At 38.5% G+C, this 20,904-nt stretch overlaps 1 protein-coding gene across 1 annotated transcript in view; it reads right to left on the bottom strand.

The window, feature by feature from the left end:
- Positions 1 to 17,650: 17,650 nt before the first annotated feature.
- LOC131438281 (protein piccolo) overlaps positions 17,651 to 20,904 on the bottom strand; it is a 146,956-nt gene continuing 143,702 nt past the window's right edge. The window contains exons 5-7 of the mRNA XM_058608169.1: positions 20,513 to 20,900; positions 19,838 to 20,445; positions 17,651 to 19,769 (exon numbers count right to left, since the gene is read on the bottom strand). Of these exons, the coding sequence (XP_058464152.1) occupies positions 19,527 to 19,769; positions 19,838 to 20,445; positions 20,513 to 20,900 (1,239 nt within the window). The 3' untranslated portion in view covers positions 17,651 to 19,526. The remainder of the gene's footprint in view (positions 19,770 to 19,837; positions 20,446 to 20,512; positions 20,901 to 20,904) is intronic.

Genomic DNA, 20,904 nt, shown 5'->3' on the forward strand with positions numbered 1-20,904 from the left:
TGTTCCAAAATCCAGATCCAAAATTCATATCCTGAATTTTGTATAAAAATTCTTATGTTGGAATCCAAAACAAGAGCTTTGTATTCGAATTCCGAACATAAGTTAAACAACTAAGCTCAGTTAAAAAAAATCTAGTCCAGAAACCTGTTTTAGTTCCAGAATCCAGAATTTAGTTCTAGATTGGAATCAAAAACTTCAAAATTTAAAACTAAGACTCTGGTCCTGAACAGAGTCTTAGTTTTAAATGTTGAAATTTTTTATTTCAATCTAGAACTAAATTCTGAAACTGAATTCTAGAACTAAATTTTATACCTGAATTTAAAGCATTTTACATAAAATTAGGCAATTGAACGAAACCCCGAAGTTGGATAGAAGGTACTTAATATTTTGATGGTTCCTTGCATTGCTTACTACAAAATAAAAACTACAAGGATCAGCCCATGGGGTTGTTCGAGCCATTGATGTGGAACAAGACAACCAAAATTACTAATGATCGACATTTTCAATTAATCGTCACACTTTTGAATCCGCAAATGCACGAGAGTCTGCTTAGTCTTTATTATGAACCAACACCGAACACGCGAACCCAAAATATAGACTATATTTGTCATGATTTGTATTTATTTTTTAGCCGACGAAATTACATCAATAGACCAAATGTATGCAATTATATGTTTGTACATGCTTGCGATACAGATATCGATATTTAAACTTGTGTTCAAGTTTTGTATGCAAGTAGTTATTTTTATTTTATTTTTATAGCGTTTCTCTACTCTCTACAGACATTACTACCATTCTGCGATTTCGGTTGACGCGATGAACTTTTTCTCATTATCAATCGAATTCATCTTATATAAATAAGAATCGTATGCACTCAAAATTTACCCTGGGGTAGTTGTCAATTTCTCAGGCAAAATGACATAACATGGGATTTCATCCAATCTTTCATGGCACAAGATCAGGGCATAGCAATTAAAGCTTCAAATCGTTTTATGGCACTTTTTGTCTTGCTGTCTAGCAACAACCTACCTCTAGCAAGCTACGTGTAGGACTGAAACGTTAGCTATAATTTTGCTTATATTTATAGCTTCGCGTGCTTCCAACAGCTTCGCTTCTGCATCGATTGACCAATCAGAGCGCTGCTTTTCCTTTGATATATCGCTTACTCCTTCAAAACCGTCGACTATGGCAGGGAAATCCGGTATGCCGGAGATTTTTTGCATGCAAAATAGGACACTGCTAGCTTTTAATCAATATTTCAATGATATACTATTAAAAATACATGGCTATGAACATTCAAATCAATACGTAGAAATATTTCCAATCAAATGGTGACATGATATTAATAATTGATACAAAATTGACTGAGCGGTAATTGTTCAAAACCTGACCACATTTCTACATGTATTTTTCTTGAGTTTCTAGTTTGCACCCCTATATAGAAAACAAAAATGTTTTCCACATTAAAAAAAGTATTTTTTACTAGATGGTTCCCCTTAGAGTAGATACAACAATTAGGGTAATACTTTGGTACTTTGGCCCATTTTTGGATATTCTTCATTTTGGCCCACTTTGTAAAATATCCACCAATTGTTGCAATATCTTTAAAAACCCTACTTACTTAACATCGGTTAAATCCATAACGTTTGTTAGGTGGGCAAAAATATATGAAGTGACTAAAATACCTCTGTTACTCTAGGTTTTGCACGATGACGAGACGAATGAACTTCCGATGAATCAAGTTCATCTTTTGACAGCTATCAGTTTTTTGTTCACATATATATTAACACGTATTCAAATTAGAATGAACACATAAACAAACCACTGAAAGCTGTCAAAATTAGTTCATTTTGTTCATTTTTGTGAGGTTATGTCATGTTCGTGCAAAACCTAAGTTATAAATTGGTCTGTTTTATGTCCTCCCAAAATAACGATAATTCACGGATCATACAGATAAATACCGGTTTTGGTTTTTAGTTTGGTTAGGCATGAGAAAAGGTTGTCGTGGGACCTGTTTTTATTTTGCTTACCTAAATGAGCCTTGCTGACATTTTTCTGGTACTTATGTAGCAGAGAAAATTCTGATACCGATAAAATTGATTCAGTGACGGTTGTCAAATCCAATTTGACAAAACTAAGTCGCCTGTATCTAAGTTAGCCGAGCGATTTCATCTTCTCCCCGTCGCTGAAAATGTCAAAGATTTCAATGTGGAAAAATCCTGGTGGATACTGTTGTGTATCGTTTGAGTTGTATATCTCTCAGCGGTGAGGCAGTCGGTAACCAGAATGTCTGCCAGCCATATTTTTCCCGCTGGCAGCGTTTAGTCAACCATCTGGCAGCCATGCCAATGCGGGAGAAAGCACATTTTGAGAACTGTCAAACTTGTTATTGAGTTCCCAAATTCCCTAAGTTCTTTTTTCTCGGTGTGGTAGAAAATTTCACTCACCAACAGCAGCCCTTACACGTGACAATATTATTGTCAATCCAAAGTATTGTCAATACCGTCAATCCAATTGACTTGGTAACTTGAGTCCGCATTTTTCGAACAAATCAAGCGTTTGAAGCTTCAAATATTGCAACGGAACATTGAAACATTGAGAAGAGAGTATATTGCACATATTTGATAGTTTCTTCTCTGGAGAGAAAGTATTGTCGGATTGATGAGCAGTTTTGATTTTTTGACAATATTTTCGTCAATCCAATGAAGTTTCCATTACACGATCAAAAGTATTGTCAATACTCCTTGTATTGACAATAATATTGTCTCGTGTAAGGGCTGCTAACTGCTTTTTCATAAAGAAATTTTTGGTTCGATTTCAGTTGTGAGCGGTATGTTTTGTGTCACAAACCTGGAAATTGTGCAAAAACAGAAATAGGAAAGCTTGTACGTTATGATAGTGAAATAGTGCACCAATTATCATAGAGTGAAAGGCAATTAAAATAAGTTTCACGGTGGAAAAATTGTGTAGAAAAAAAGTACGGGTGTGTAATGTCAGAGACATAACTGGATGTCGTGAATACGAATATGACACGCTTTATTTATACTTCCGAATTCGAATTGGTAGTTGATCGATTGTTTGAATTGTGCAACTTCCCCCTCTTTCATTACTAGAATTTTAAACGATGCGCCTAGACTAGATTACAGATTAGTTACATTAATCATTCTGAAACGCAATTAAATATTATGAAATAAGCAGTATAGTTCTTTATAATAAAATAATCGATACGTTGACAACGACAGCCAAATTCGAAATGAATGGCTTCCGAGTCGGTGCTATGCATTTTATATAGCAAATCAAAAGGAAGTTCTACAAACTGCAACTAATTTAAAAATGGACTGTATAGAGTACAGAAAAGTAAAATTTCGCTTAATTCTTTGGGAGTATTATTATGGTTCTAAAAAGAACCGATTTGAAGAATTCTGAAATTAATAACTGGAACTGAGTTCAAGAATTAAATTTAGAACATAGAACAGACTCAGAACTCAATTGGATTTTAGTTCTAGAACTACAATCATTTTCCAGAATCCAATTCAGCACGCAGACTCTGAATTCTAAACTCATATTCCGGAACTAAGCTCTGAAATTTGAAGACGATTTTTCGCCATGAATAAAAAATGGGTTGTATAGAGGTACAGTAAAGTAAATTCCGCATAATCCTTTAGGAGTATTATTATGGTTTTAAGAAGAACCGAATAGAAGTCTGGAATAGAGAACTGGACCCTGAGTTCAAGACCTAAATTTAGATCCAATAACAGACTTAGAATCCAGTTTCAGTCGCTGCTGGTTCTCGCCTTGGTGGCCAGCAAGCGAATAAGAGATGCGACCTGAGCGTTTGAGGTTTTTACTAACCACGCAGAAGGTGCATTCTCCGTCGCTGCTGGTTAATTCTCGCTGCTGCTGCTGGTTAAGGTCCTCTCGCCTCGATGGCCAGCAAGCGAAGGAGAGATGCGACCTGAGCATTTCAGGTTTTTATTAACCACGCAGAAGGTGCATTCTCTCTCGCTGCTGGTGGAAAGTTTAACTCCCGCTGCTGCTGCTGGCTGGTCCTCTCGCCTCGATGGCCAGCAAGCGAATGAGAGATGCGACCTGAGCGTTTGAGGTTTTTATTAACCACGCAGAAGGTGCATTCTCCGTCGCTGCTGGTTAACTCTCGCTGCTGCTGCTGGTTAAGGTCCTCTCGCCTCGATGGCCAGCAAGCGAAGGAGAGATGCGACCTGAGCGTTTCAGGTTTTTATTAACCACGCAGAAGGTGCATTCTCTCTCGCTGCTGGTGGAAAGTTTAACTCCCGCTGCTGCTGCTGGCTGGTCCTCTCGCCTCGATGGCCAGCAAGCGAATGAGAGATGCGACCTGAGCGTTTGAGGTTTTTATTAACCACGCAGAAGGTGCATTCTCCGTCGCTGCTGGTTAACTCTCGCTGCTGCTGCTGGTTAAGGTCCTCTCGCCTCGATGGCCAGCAAGCGAATGAGAGATGCGACCTGAGCGTTTGAGGTTTTTATTAACCACGCAGAAGGTGCATTCTCCGTCGCTGCTGGTTAATTCTCGCTGCTGCTGCTGGTTAAGGTCCTCTCGCCTCGATGGCCAGCAAGCGAAGGAGAGATGCGACCTGAGCATTTCAGGTTTTTATTAACCACGCAGAAGGTGCATTCTCTCTCGCTGCTGGTGGAAAGTTTAACTCCCGCTGCTGCTGCTGGCTGGTCCTCTCGCCTCGATGGCCAGCAAGCGAATGAGAGATGCGACCTGAGCGTTTGAGGTTTTTATTAACCACGCAGAAGGTGCATTCTCTGTCGCTGCTGGTTGATGATTCCACTCCCACGACGTCTGCTTCCATCGAACGCACGAAAAGAAATGATCGATTTTCGCATTTTTTTTTTGCATAAATATCTGTTTATTAATCTTATTTTTGTGTATTACATCAACATTTTACAGTACAAGTGTTTTGACCCTTTGGCCTTTCATCTTTGTTGTTCATACGATTCGTTATTAGGTGATATTAGGTGTTTTAGTTACTCTTGTTTTACATACTAATGTTTAATCATAATATTTATTTTAATTATTTATAAAATGTCTACCTACTTATAACTATCCTTAACCTAATACGTACAAATTTTGAATTATTTGTATTTCAGAGATTGAGCACCTCTCTTCAAATTTCGTGCAGTATTGTTCGAATTTTTGTTCTAGTATATCCAGTGAGGCCATCTCATGTACTTCACTAGTTCTTGTCCAAGGGGGTAGATTTAGAATCATCTTTAAGATCTTACTTTGAATGCGCTGAAGCCTAAGTTTGTGTGTTCGTGCACAGCCCCGCCAAACAGGGACTGCGTATTCAATTGCGGGGTAGATGATTTGTTTATAGACAGCCATCTGATTCTTCAGGCATAGTTTAGATGTTCTACAAATCAGCGGATACAGAGACCTAATGAGTATGCTGCATTTTTGAACGATTTTGTCAACATGTGACCTGAATATCAGATGTCTGTCAAAGGTGAGTCCTAGATAGATAACTTCATCGGACCATTGAATGACCTCATCATCGAATCGTATTCTGCATTCGTCTGATGGAACAAGTTTTGGAGATCTTGAATGTGGAAACAAGATGACCTGAGTTTTTGCTGCATTGATCACAATTTTCCAGCTTGTAAAATATTCCGTTAAAGCGTCCAGACCTGTCTGTAGTTTATTCTTCAGAGCATTAATGACACGACCTTTGTAAAGAATGGCAGTATCATCAGCAAATTGTGACAGAACACCACCACCTGGAAGAGGTGGGATGTCTGATGTGAAAATGTTGTATAGAATGGGACCTAGGATACTTCCCTGGGGTACACCAGCAGGAATAGTAAATCTTTCTGAAAGTGCATTATTCAGAGAAACCTGGAATGCTCTATCTGCAAGATAATTTTTGATAATTTTAATAAGATACATGGGAAAATTATACCGATGCAGTTTGAACACCAGTCCATCGTGCCACACATTATCGAATGCCTTTTCAATATCCAATATTGCCATGGCAGTCGTTTTGGACACTGATTTGTTTTGCTGGATGACGTTGTTAACCCTTGTGAGTTGGTGGATGGTAGATCTTCCTTTCCGGAACCCAAACTGTTCTTCCAGAAATATATCCTGTTCATCTGCGAAAGCAAGAATTCGCCTTTGTATTGACTTTTCAAACAGCTTGGATAGGGCAGAGAGTAAGCTGATGGGCCGATAGCTCTTGGAAAAGGAAGGATCTTTCCCCGGTTTCAAAACTGGGATAACTTTAGCTAACTTCCACATTGAAGGGAAGTAACCAAGCTCCCAGCACCTGTTAAAAATTTTAGCTAAGAAGACAAATGAGCGAATACTCAAATGTTTCAGCTCAATGTTGAATGTGTTGTCGAAACCGGGGGCCTTCATATTTTTGGATTTTTTCACAAAAGCCATCAGCTCATTCGCAGTGACTCTACTTTCCTCAGGAACCAAGCTGTCTGATTGGTCAACCTCAGCTACGCTATCAGCAACGGCTCTTTCATATGGACTAACAATGTTAAGTCCTAAATTGTGAGAACACACAAACTGCTGGCCTAGCGCATTTGCCTTCTCTACTGGTGTGATTATGCATGGTTGAGTCTGTGTATGCGGAGCTAAAATTGAAGGATATTCTCTCGTTTCTCACCCAATGTGGTAAGGAGCTATAGTCAGAAGGGTTCATCGTTCTTCCTGGAGTGAATGAATCCCTTCTGTATTCACCTTAAATAGGGTTTAGCAGATTGTTTGGCATCCTTTGGGGGGTACCGAATTTACTTCTGCTCGTACATACTGCGAGTCGTTCTGCATTCTTCCGAGAATGGTGTCGCTTTTGTAAGATCTCTAAATCCTCTCGGGGGTTGGAGGTTTTATTAACAGCAGACTGTTCGGGACCTCGTAGAGGTTCAGAATTTCCTTCTGCTTCCACTAAATGTGATCCTCAGCAGATTGTTCAGCATCCCTTAGGGGTGCAGAATTTACTTCTGCTTTTATGTGTTTTTGTGTCGTCAATTTTTCCCATCCTTCTAGTCCAACCCTTACCATTTCCTTTCAATCCTTCCCTCTTATATATCGGGAAAATGATGCTAAAACAAATTGATGGCAAGGCACAAATCTCCAAATATCAAGGGGAACGTGCCATTTGAGCCAATTTGTTCTGATTCCTGATAAGTCCTAAATTGTGAGAACACACAAACTGCTGGCCTAGCGCATTTGCCTTCTCTACTGGTGTGATTAAAGGTATTCCTTCAGCTGCGTCCTGGGGTGACATCAGAGGAGGAATAGGCTTCGGTTTTTTCTTAAGCACCTTCGTTAAGGACCAGAAGGGCTTTGAATGTGGGAGAATTTCTCGAAGCTTTTGCTGGAAGTTCCTGTTGCGAAGCTCAGATATCCTTTCCTGGATTATCCTAGTTAAGTTGTTATAAGTAGTCTTCCTATCTAGAATGCCAGTTCGTTGATACTGCCTCCGGTAGATATTCCGAAGTCGGATGAGTTTCTTGGTGACACTGTCGATTTGAAGAGAGGAACTCGGCATATGTTGTACTGGAACCGTCCTATCACGAGCGACTGTGATTGAATGCTGGAAGGAAGATAGGGCTGCATCGATTTCCATCGGGGAATCAAGTGGCAAATCGATATGAATAAGTTGGTCGGCGATATGTTGAAATTGGACCCAATCGGTGCGATAATAGTTCCTCCGAGGTTGAATAGGCACTGTTTCTGGTGAAGATCCCAACGTCAATATTACTGGAAAGTGGTCGGAAGAGAGCTCGTTGAAAACAACCGGAGAGCTGTCTATGGCGATGTTGCTGATGAATATATCCAAAATGGAATGAACTCCCGATCTGGAAAGTCGCGTTGGTTGATCCGGAGCGAAGATGTTGTATTGTCCAGCTTCGTAATCTTCGGCAAGTACGAATCCGTTTCGATTCTGTCTTCTGTTTCCCCACAGCTCATGCCGTGCGTTCAGGTCCCCAGCAATGATGAATTTGTTCTGTCGTCGAGTGAGCATAGCCAGATCTCGCTTCAATGATGCACACGTACCATCTCGAAGATTGGTTTGTTTGGGGCAGTACGCTGCAATGATGATGATGGGTCCCATCGTCGTTGTAATCTCAATTCCGATGGCTTCTATGAGTTGCAATTTAAAGGCTGACAGAAGCCTGTGCTGAATGGATCGTTTAACGGCAATGGCAACTCCCCCTCCTCTGCTAGTTGTCCTGTCGAGCCTGTGAATCCTGTAATTAAAAATAAAAATAGAAATTTCAGGTTTAAGATGAGTTTCAGTTAAAATAGCAATATCGGCATTCTTCTCTTGAAGAAAGTCGGACAATTCAGCAGTTTTGCTCCTGAGTGAGCAAGCATTCCAATTTACTATAACCAACTCATTATATTGCATATTCGATGATGAATTTGCCTAAGGCGTTGATTTGATCTAACCGCGTTCTGCAGTTTCGTAGTTTTGTTGTCATTGTTTCAAAAATGACGATCAGTTGTTCAGCAGAGAATAAATCATAAGAGTCATGCTTTGCTTGTGGTTGATTATTGCCCCATCCACGAGGGGTTTTTCAGGAAGATTCTTTTTGAGATCCAGCGGCTGAAGTCTTTGGATTGCTGCGAGGAAGTGGCGGCAAATTCGGAATATCCCTCTTCGGTGGGAGCCGTGGGAAATTAACTTCATCCTTCTGTGGAACATTCTTGCGCGTTGATTGTTTACGGGACGCCTGTTGTCGAATTTTTGTGAACTCTGCACGTTTGGGACACGATTTGCTAGTAGATGGATGGTCGCCATCACAGTTCACACATTTTACAGCGATGTCATCTAGTAGGCAATCGTTGGTATTGTGTGGTTCGGCACATTTCCCGCACCGACTTTTCATGTGGCAATTCCTCGCTCCATGGCCGTAGTTCAAACAGTTCGTGCACTGTGTGACATCCCGATGTACCGGTTTGTACTTTTGCCATTCGATGATTATGTGAAATAACGATTTAATCGTTTTCAGTTGACTCATGGTGATGGAGCCCTTCTCCAGATGAATCAGGTACAGTTGATCTCTGAACTTTTTGTCCGTATTATGTCGCTTCATTTTAAATACCATCAAAGGCTTTAGTCCAGCCTCCGACAGTGCCTGCTTTAGTTCGGCTTCCATCATGTCGGGTAGTCCTCGAAGTACAACCTTCATAGGTTTGTTGGCGGCAATATCGTGTGTGAAGTATTCCGCTTTTGTCTGCTTCAGATAGCATTCCACTCCTTTGTAGTGGTTCAAAGCCGGAACAGTTATTTTGTAGCCTTCAGTACATAAACGGATTGTTGCCTGTAGTCCTTTGCTGATCAGTGTGTTGAAATCCGAGCGTAGAGTTGGTGGGAAGCCCTTCAGGTAGAAAGGCGGCATTTTTTCCTTCTTCTGCAGTTCCTCTTCGACATCTACTGGCAGATCAGCATATTGGTTTTTACTCAGCAAACGGTCGTTTACCTGTACATCACTTGGCTTCAGACGCTTAGCATCCTTTGGATCCTTCTCGGATCTATGGCGGTTTTTACCCATAGCTTGGGTAGGTAGACAACTGCGAATAAAAAATAAAACAAAATCGAAATTAGTCGTAGTAGGTTATTCGTCTATCCACATCGAGAGTTAGATGACGAATTTGATCGATTTTCGACCACGGTTCCCCTTTTATACGCATTCAGTTGAAGATATGTGCCTGACTACCTCAAAATCGTCGTCCTTGCGCGAAAAACCCAAGCGAAAGTAAAAAGTTTTCCGCGTTGTTTTCAAATTTTAAGAAAACTTAATTTTTGAGTTGTTTGTGGTTATCGCACACTGTTCAAAATATTATCCTGAATTCCTGATCATATTTTTGATGAAATGGTGAAAGAATTATGTTGCTACCATTAATACAAGTCGAGATATTCACGACAAAAGTCGTCGTATTCACGACAAAAGTTCGCAGATATGAGTGCACTGCTATTCATAAAAAAATCTCTTGAAGCAACGGAAGGAGAGAGTTTTGGAACCCTGCCGGAAGAAACACATCAGCAGTAAGGCAAAGAAAGAAACCTTGACCAACTTTCGTTGGTGCATGCGGATTGCGGAATGTGCCGGTCCCGGTCGTAGGAGCATCGATAGTCAATGCCCAGGGATGCCAGGTCATTTTTCCAAAAATCTGTGATCAAGACAAAAACCTGTCTGCAAAATCTGTGCATGTTTCTCGTACCATAATTGCTGATCGGAATCATTTTGGAGAGCAAAAAAAAGCAGAGAGCAGCCGCTCTGTACTTTTTGGTGCTAAGCTGTGATCGATTTAAAAAATCTGTGATCGATTTCAGAATCTGAAAATCTGATCATTTCCAGAAATCTGTGAAAATATGTTCAGAAAGTTCAAGATCTATGATCCTGGCATCCCTGGTCAATACCGGTGATCGACCGACTGATTGGTTGGTTTGTGATCGTTATGGCAACCATGTTAATCTGCGGTAAGTTTGCACAATGTTTTCTTTGATCTAATGTTCAACTATTTACTTTATAAAAAACAAAGGTTTGTTGAGGTCTTCTAAATTTTATCGCAATTTTTCGATTGACTTCTTACTCGACTCCGCATAGAAAAAATTAGAATATTACTTTAAACCGATTTAATTTCGATTATTTCATTATTATTACTGTAAAATTTTAAGTTTTCTTAACTGAAAAATTTCATTGCATTGAACTTTAAAGGAATTCTACTTGATTGGCCCAAAATCACGATATTTTAAAATTATTTTTCTCTAAAAAAATATTTGAGTTATACCGAAATCATTTTAGAAACACATGCTTCAGTGAGGTTTATATTTGATACTATTTAAAAAGTTATATGAATTCAATATAAGAATTTTTGCACCTTCGTATCAATAATCTGAAATAGTTCAAAGACTTTTAAAATGTTTCGAAAGCGTATGCAATCTTTCTAGAAAGTTCTCTAAAACTCCCGAAAACAAGACAGTACTTTCCTGGAAACCATTTCCATAATCTACAAATTAGTATCTTTCTAATAAGCGGAGAATTGCGATGTTCGACACACTGAGATTTGGAAAAGTATCCAAGCTCTTCACAGATTTAACCATATTACCAGGTCTGAAAAAAACATCAATGGAAACTGAAACGAAAATTAGTTAAAAAATGACAGATTTGAGTTAAAAGTAATTTAGATGTCAATTGAAAGCAATGTAAGATTGTCAATTGTCCTTTTTATTTTTACGGAAGCCGAACATTTCGTCTGAAGACGTCGAATCGTTTTTTCGTCCAATTGGAGCATCATAAGTTAATGATATGCCATTCACTATTCACTAATATGAATGTACGAACTTTTAACACTTCCGAGATTAAAATTACAGTTAAAATAATTCAATCAATTCATAAACCATGGGCAATCTGTTAAAAATTTTATATTTTATTTCTTCCTTGAATGATTTTACTGATCATTTTCGTAATAGTACAAAAAAATACAACGAAGAAAATTCAGTTCGCTTTCACATCTCATTCAAGTCAGTCGATGAAACAAAACCGCTTACGTTCGGGACGGAAGAAACCAAGTACAGTATTGTGCAGTGAACAAAAGAACGACCTCGAAATGAGTGAACCAAACGAACAAAAGCTACCGCCAACACGAAAGAATACAATTGTTGTTGACTTCAGGCAGTGCAAAATTTGACCTTCGATACGAGAACTTGAAGGTTTGCTTAAGGAGCAAATGCATCTTGACATTAAACGTCTGCATTTACTTAAATGCAATAAGACAAATAATGTTATTTACATTCAGTTTTATAAAGAGTTGGATGCAATTCAATTCGCAAAAGACAATAACAATGTGCACTATGTGAAGCACGAAAACATTGAGTACAACATTCCTGTATAGGGTAACAGAGGTATTTTGGCCCGCTTTAGGATCGATTTTATTTTGGCCCACTTTGTAAAAATATCCACCAAATGTTTTAATATCTTTGAAAAATCCTTCCGCAATAGGTAATTTAATGTGATTAGCTTCAAACTGATGCAACATGGGTTACCTAAGATCGATTGAATCCATATAGTTTGTTAGGTGGGCCAAAATATATGAAGTGGCCAAAATACCTCTGTTACCCTATATGGAAGATAGTGCTATAGAAGTGCGTGTGCATGATCTTCCCTCAAGCGTCACCGATTCTTCTATTCGCAAAACTATGTCCCAATACGGAGAGATTCTCTCTATCGAAAAAGAAAAGTGGAAGAACTTTTTCCCCGGTATTCTAAATGGCGTACGTTTATTACGCATACACTTGAAGAGGCCTATACCTTCTTATGTGACTTTCGGTCAGGATACAAGAATTCCGTGCAAATCTCTTGTTACTAATGACAATCAGATGGCCACTTGTCAATATTGCCAAAAAGCTGTTCACTACGGTAAGCCATGTGATAAACTGGATAAGGAGACAACAACTTCCTTCACACCAACCCCAAGCAACCCCAGTACACCTGTGGCAGCCACCAACAACAATGAAGCATTCCTTTCAACGAATCCATCAGTATCCTATAGACCAAAGTACACCAGCTGCAGTTAACAACTCACCCTCCAACCAACCAGCAACTGCAACCAATGTACATCAAGGCGCATCTACACCAACTAGCAACGAACTCAAGACGGAAATCAACAACAATACTACCGATGCGGCAATGGATGACGAGACGAGCCACGAACGAAGTGCCCCTCAATCCTCGCAGGAGGAAAATGGAAGCTCCTCTCCCCCTAGAAAAAGCGTGACAACGAGATCCAACTCAAAAAAAAAAATATTTAAAAAATCGGCTCAATCTTGTACGCAAATAAGCCTGAATAAAAATATGTTTTAAATAAAAAAAATTGACAGAAAATATGTCTATTTATCGGCATTTTTGCCGTATAATCGGTCTTCGCTGAGCGATGACTTCATATTCTTCATATTATATGAGTTCAAGTGGAGCTAAATTCATTTCTATTTATTTGCTCCCATACAATACTTTATTGTTTATAGTGTTAGTTCATCACGCTGCCAAGCGAAGTGTGATATCCGTTTCGTTTATGATCGTTTTCAACTAAAAAGATAACTTTTAGGCAAAAACGACACTTACGTCGTTTTGTAATTTGATCATGTACATTGGACAATATGATAGGTCGTTTTATCCTGGTTGACTTGACACATAAGTCGTTTTGCTTCTGTTTGTTACGTCGATTTGCGAAAGTCATAGTGTTCATTCGTCGTTTTGTTACTCGCACTTGTGTGAAAGCCAGTTTTGCTCGAAAACAAGAGCTAGTTTTGCATATCAAGTGGAAAAAAATGGCAGTCGACTCGTTTTTAGTGTGTTTTGATAATTTTCGCTTTTGTTTGAAGAAGGATTCATAACGGTTTCTACGATTGGAAACAAAACAGTTTCTTTCCAAATTAATCAGCGTATTTTTCAACAAGCTTAATAGCAACTCGATCTCAATAAATATCTCCAACTCTACAGCAAGTCTCACTTTCATAATATCACACTAGATCTGCTTTTTCGTGAAAAACTATTTTGTCGTAAGTCCGCGCATACACTTTTGTTGATGCTTCGGTAGATTGGTCAAAACATTGCCAATTGACGAAAGTAGCATTAATGATTATTTCTTATTGATTTCGACATACGTCAAATGTGTTGACAGATTTTTTAGTGAATCTATAGTGAATCGAAAAACGGTGTTCGGGTAGTGCGTGTATTAGGACATTCCTAACAAAATGCAATAAAAATCTCGGTTTGTTTACTTTTGTTACTTAGGTCGTAATGAACATTTTATACAGATTTGTCTTATTTCTTTTGAACACTTACGCTTACGGGTCGTTTGTTGGTTCTGCAAAGCAAAATCTTTTAGTAAGGCTTGTTGAGATGACTACGTAATTCACTCACATCTTCATCAATGGATGATGCAGTTGGAATTTTACCTGCTGTTGAAAATTTGGATGCTGCAAATTGTCAGTCATCAACTATCTCGGATGAGTTGGCTAGATATGGTGCCACGAATGAAAGATCCAGCTCTATCACTGTCGACTAATTGGATAAAGCACAGGACTCGTTCTTGGGTTGTATCCAAACATGACAGCTACTGGTGCAGTCAGACAACAACCTTTTTTACCAGATGTTTATCTAAAAATGTCAGAATGACATCGCATTTTTCCAAGTACCCTTGTAGGATTCTTGTCAGAGCTCTGACTTGACATTGCAACCTCAACTATCACATGGCTAGTATTCAGCGGGCTGAGTATTATTTTTGTGATTTGTGTAAATTCGATTGCGTACTTCATAGCATATGATATGAAACTGTCTCGAATTGACGCCACTACGTATCTGAGTTTTTGGTTCTCCATACATGGTTGAATCTGTGTATGGAGAGCTAAAATTGAATGGATATTCTATCTTTTCTCACCCAATGCACAGTGGGAAAATAACCCCAAGAAACCCGCAAAGCAATCGGGAACCATGGAAAAAGGCAACAAACAAGAGTGTTTCTTATGTAAAAATTCAATGGAATGGTTTTTAATGGCCGCACGAATCGCCATCCAGCTCGTTTCACCCCAAATGCCCAGCAGTTCTAGGGTTTTCTGTAGTATTTGTTCTGTAACTTAAAAAGAAATCGAGTGCGGTCTACTGAAATAGCTTGATTTTATGTAAAAATGTCTGGAGAATCGAATGGTAGAGTGTACACTGGCCGCACGAAACATTTTGGTGGCTATTTTACCCATTTTCTCCATATCATGATATCTTATTGTAAATCGTCCTTAAGGGGCGTGTAGGTTCTAACACGTTTGAAAAATCATTTATTATTTTCTTTATATTTTCTTTTAGTAAAACATTTCAAGAATTTTCTGTGAAATTTTCAAGCCTATTGGAACGAAACTCTGGAAGTTAGGGACCTTTATCTTATGGCTATCTCATTCTACGAAGAAGCAAGAGATCGGCGCGCAGGCCCAAGATTTCTACTTCGATTGACTTCAAAACTTGACAAAACATTCTTAAAATGTTTCGTTATAATAAATTATTAAAGCAAAAATATGATTTTTTTAAAATGTTAGACCCTACGGGCTCTCTGGAGTAATTAATTGTTTCCATTTTCCATTTTATAGACAAAAACCTTTTAACGCGTTTTCCTCGAAAGCAGGTTTTGAAAGTCCATGTCCATCGTCATTCAAAAACTACTGCACCAATTTTTTTCAAATTTTGCACACACTTTCTACATATAAAAAACCAGACCCCAACGTTTTCCTTTTCGTCGTTTGTTACTTTGAGGAAGTTTAACAGCTACAAAATTAGTAGTAGTTTCACTTTGAACAACCACCAAAAATTTAAAAAAAATTAATAAAAAAAAAATCAAACAGAAACGTTGGGGTCTCGAAAAACTTCTTCTCTAAGTATGCTGCGTTCGTTTGTTCACTTCTGATTAGTCTGCGCTGAGATACAGTGGACACAGCAAATCATGAGTTTTATGAAGCGTTCTCAAAAATACCTCTTCACCGACTTAATTCTCAATATTTTTCCACGAAAAAATTACAAAATGTTGTTCGAATGATGCATGCAAAACATTTGAATTTATTTTGTTGAACGATAATTCTGGAAAAAATTCGTGAAAATGATGATTTTTTTCATCGTTTAGACACCCTACCCCCTATTTCTGGCATTCGATTCTACAGACTTTTTTCTATAAGATAAGCTAGATTTGGTAAACTTCCAATAAGTTTTACCATGATTTAAGACCGATTTACAATAAAATACCATAAAATGGAGGAAAATGGGGTAAAATAGTCATCAAAACGTTTCGTGCGGCCAGTGTAGGTTTTTCCATTCGATTCTCCAGAGTTTTTTTTTACATAAGACAAGCTAGATTTAGCAAACTTGCAGAAAGTTTTACCAAGATTTAAGAACGATTTGCAGTAAGGATCTCATGAATTGGAGGAATTGGGGTAAAATAGCCACCAAAACGTTTCGTGCGGCCAGTATAAGTTCTGGCATTCGATTCTCCAGACTCGACTTCTTTTTAAGTTACAGAGCGAATGTTATAGGAAACCTCAAAACTGCTGTACATTTGGGATAAAACGAGCAATTCGTGCGGTCATTGTAAACCATTCCATTGAATTCCTTGGACATTTTTACATAAAAAACGCTTTAGTTTGTTGACCTATCTCAATTAGTTCATGAGTTACAGAATTCTTTGCGGGTTTTCATAGATTTTTTCCCACTGCGCAATTGTGTAGAAAGCTATGGTCAGAGGGGTGAATCCTTTCTGTATTAACCTTAAAACTCATGCGTATTGGTTGGCATCTCCTATTGGGTGCCGAATTTAATTCTGCTCATACATACTCCGAATCGTTTAGCATTCTTCCGGGAATGCAGAATGGTGTCGCTTCTGTAAAATCTCTAAATCCTCTCTAGGGTTGAAGGTTTTATTAAATGTACATTTTGGCACCTGCAAATCGTTCAGCATCCACTTTACTTTTACATTTTATCCTTCCTTTCCCATAAGGAAAATGATGAGAAGCTACGGCAAGGCACAAATTACAAACTAGGGAAACGTGCCATTTGAGCCAATTAGTTCTGATTCCTGATTTCACTATCAAACGTGCTTAATATTGCTACAATCAACTAAAAACCGAGTAACACACAGATAATATAGATATATTTCGTTCTCGTCGATTTGAGTCAAATGGTATAAATCAAAAGGGCTCTCCGGAGTTCTAATTAAAATTTCGGGGTTCGCAGTAATTCTATATACTTTCTATAGATGAGCATGAACTTAGCGAGGCACCCCTCACCGATGATAACGCAAATAGGTGAATAATTTGTTGCTCATTTTTTTTTAATTTTTTTTGAGTACTTCGCTAAGTTCATATGAAGTTAGCGAAGCCTCCCTTCCAAATATGCTTCAAAACAAATCGAAGCCTAGTAAATAATTTTTTGCTAATTAGTTACGGTAATTTTGAATTTGTTGCTCAATTTTTTTTTATTTTTTTGAGTACTTCGCTAAGTTTATATGAAGTTAGCGAAGCCACCCTTCCAAATATGCTTCAAAACAAATTGAACTCTAGTGAATAATTTGTTGCTAATTAGTTACGGTAATTTTGAATTTGTTGTTCAATTTTTTTAAATTTTTTTTGAGTACTTCGCTAAGTCCATATGAAGTTAGCGAAGCCTCCCTTTCAAATATGCTTCAAAACAAATTGAACCCTACTGAATCATTTGTTGCTAATTAGTTACGGTAATTTTGAATTTGTTGCTCTATTTTTTTTATTTTTTGGAGTACTGAGTTTGAGTTCATATTAAGTTAGCGAAGCCCCTCTTCTAAGTATGCTTCAAAACAAATCGGAGCCTAGTGAGTAATTTGTTGCTAATTAGTTACGGTAGTTTTGAATTTGTTGCTCGATTTTATTTTTATTTTTCTAGTACTTAGCGAAGTACTCAAAAAACTAAAAAAAAATTGAGCAACAAATTCAAAGTTATCGTAACTAATTAGCAACAAATTATTCACCTATTTGCGTTATCATCGGCGAGAGGTGCCTCGCTAAATTCATGCTCATTTTCTATAGATAGAATTAAGACAGTTTAAGTAAGGGGTTTTCGGATTATGTTCTAACGCATCCAATCGTAATCAATTTTAATCTATTTTCATGATAATATACTATTTTCTTATGTTTGTTTTTGTCTCATATTCGTAATAATATAATAAGTTGTATATTCTGCGAAAATCACATTTCTTTGCTTTCTATTTTACATAGAATCTTCATTTTTATAGCCAGTTGCAGCCATAAACGAATTCGTTTTCGCTATCGACATTTCACTTTTCCTTTTCTCTTTTTTTTCTTTCCTTTTCCTAACAGCTACAGTCGTAAACTAAATAATTCAGTATTTTGCTCTCCATCGCAATAAGGGTTCCTGCAAACATCGGTACAATGCTTCTAAGTCGATTGCACGGGAGTTTTGTTCATCTGTCACTATCGTTCTTGATCCGCCGTAATCACCATCACCAGTTTTTTTGTTTTGTTTTTAGCTACATTATAATGTTTAGCGAAACCATCATTCAACCAGTCGATTTATTATCGTTCTTTTATTTTGTTTTGTTTTATTTTATCATATCTCAAGTCTCGTTCAATTTGAGTAGTTACCTAAGCCTAGTCGGTATAAAAGCAACGTCCCCTTGGGCGATCCCGCGGATTCCAAACCGAACCGAAGAGTCGAGTGAAAGGATTTCGCCCTCTGGTCAACCGTTGCGATCTCGAAATTAAAAAAAAAAACATTATACAGTGAATTTTATTCTATACAGTTGCTGCACGACGCTATAAAACTGATAACAATTAGAGTATAGAATTATGTTAAGCATTGTTAAACGATTTACTCCTAGTTTCTGCACTTAGTGCACATATCAGTGTGTGGGTGTGTGTGTATATGTGTGTGACAATAGATACGATTTGTTCGCGTTTAGTTCGGTTACAACTCAACAGCAGGGGTAGTTCTATTAGTTTTACATAAATTAGCATATAGATATTGTTCAACGAACAGAAGTAGATTCGGTTAGTTTCTAATAAACAGAATTATTCCTCTTTCGTCTACCAATATGAAAAAAAAATACGGCCGCGAACTGCTGTAATACTACTAAAATAAACATTAACTAAACAAGTCAATTTGAACTAAAATAAATATTTTTTTTTGCAAAACGAATCACACCTAATAGAACGGATTTAAGTTGCAAACCAACTAACACTTATTCGACTAATGGAAACTTGAACTAAAATTACAAACTTATTGATTCACTTGCGTGGGCATTCAAATCATATGCTACAATTGCTATTTTTCTTTGTTGTTGTTTATAAGAAGCTATAAAAACGAGAAAAAATTTTCTTAGTGTGTCGAACACACGAAGTGAAATATTTCATAGTTTGAAATATAACATGACGATGAAAGATTTCATCGTTTGATATTTTCTTTCTTTCTGTTTTGTCCGATCAAAGCAAGCGCTGATCGCCCATTGTAAATTTTGTTTTTTGATTGTGATGTGTAAGTCTTGCGGAAAAAAATAAAATGTCCGGTATCTTTTAACCGTACACAGGAAGGCACGGTACTTGAAAGTGCTTAATTCAAAATGTCATTATTCTATTCAGTCTATGCTCGGTTGGTGGAAACGCAAAGCAGGAATAGAAAGAACTTAGGTACAAAACGGACACGATTCTTCTGACGATTGCTGCCTCCGGTACCGAAACTGAACGAAGCTACTGAACCAAATTACGTTCTTCGTTGATAGCTAGAGTATCCTAACAGGGAAAAACACGGTGGTGTGTCTAATCGTAACCTGAGCAAGTTTTGTTCCTCTTCCAGCACTATCTATCGGTCAAGTCTTTCCGGTTTCTTTTTTTTTCTTTAACTAAACCATCGTCGCCCCCCCTGATTTTCCTTTCTCTTAAGGCATATTTTGTTTTGTTTTCGTTTATCGTGTTCCAGAGTTCTGATTCTTCTGTTTTTCTCTTCTAGATTTTGGTAACCATCGTTTGCACCTGCAGCAGATTGCGTACATTCTCGTTGTACTTGACCAGAATGACTTTGTTGGAGTTGATGTTGAGTTTTTCGCCTGCACAAAGTAGCTGCAAACAGCTTGCACGCGTAAGAAATTCTTCGATTTTGAGCTCTCGAATGATTTCCCGGCTGCCGTTACCGTTGCTAGTGCCGTTAGTGTTATTGGCCGTAGTTATGGGTGTCGTTGTTGAGCAGATCTTGGAAAGAAAAAACGCAAACACATGTAGCAAATTGAAATTACCCAACGGATCGTTCACTCGCTTACCTGTTTGATTACCGCTTCCTTTGACTTTAGCTTCAAAAAGTTGCACAGATCGGTCATCAGTACCCACTTGTCCCCGCCGGATTCATCCTTGAGCAGATACAGCGGCGGCAGTGGTCGATCCGCTTCTTCGTATTCAAACAGAAAATCGTCCTCATCGTCGCTTTCGTCGAACCGCGCAACACCGTTGCTGTTTTGGTCGCAATTGTTGTTAGGACAGTTGCGTTCGAATTTCATTTTCTGCATTTGACCATTGACGTAGTTCGACCCGGCCGGCATTATTTGTTCGTTGTTCAAATCGTGAATGTCATTTAGAACCACCGCGCAGTCTTTGTACTTCTGTTCTATCGAGTCTGGTTCCAGCTTAACCTCAAAGTTCATAATGTTGGAGTTGGAGTCGCATTTTTTCGGTGTCACCTGCGGTGCGGGTGGCAACGGAGGTGGTGGAGGAGGAGGTAGACGAACCGGCTGCGGCTGACTATCAACACCATCCGGTCCAGTAGAACTACTCAGCGTCGAGCGTTCCGTTGTAGTCGAACTGTTCTGGAGGTTCTCATCATCCGAAAAACCAGGAATATCAGCAAAGATGTGGCAGCCACTTTCTTCCGGATCTAAAATGTGTCAATCAAAGCAATTAAAAGTAAAGTTTTCTCAAAATTGTTTGAATAGCTCACGCACCATGGGTCTTCCATGGTCCATCCATTCTCCAAGCGGTCTTCAATGGGCTCATACTTTGAATGTCGTACAAATGATTCTCCAGAAACAGTGCCATTTCGTTGTTCTCCGCCAGTTGAATCGGTGTTTGTCCGGCATATGTCGCCAGCATTGGATCGGCCCCGAATGCTAGCAGCAGTCGGACAACTTCGATGAACGAATTCTCAACAGCTTCGTGTAGTGGGCGAACTCCGGACGGTGCTGTTTCCGAATGACTAGCTCCATACTGTAGCAGATAGTTGCAAATGTCCAGATGTCCCTTGGCACAGGCCTCGTGCAGTGGAGTGTATCCTGCGTTATCCTTCAAGTCGGGATCCATTTCCAGACGCTCGAGACAATAGACAATCACGTCCTGT

Source organism: Malaya genurostris, chromosome 3, assembly GCF_030247185.1.
Source record: "Malaya genurostris strain Urasoe2022 chromosome 3, Malgen_1.1, whole genome shotgun sequence".
Lineage (NCBI taxonomy): Eukaryota > Metazoa > Arthropoda > Insecta > Diptera > Culicidae > Malaya > Malaya genurostris.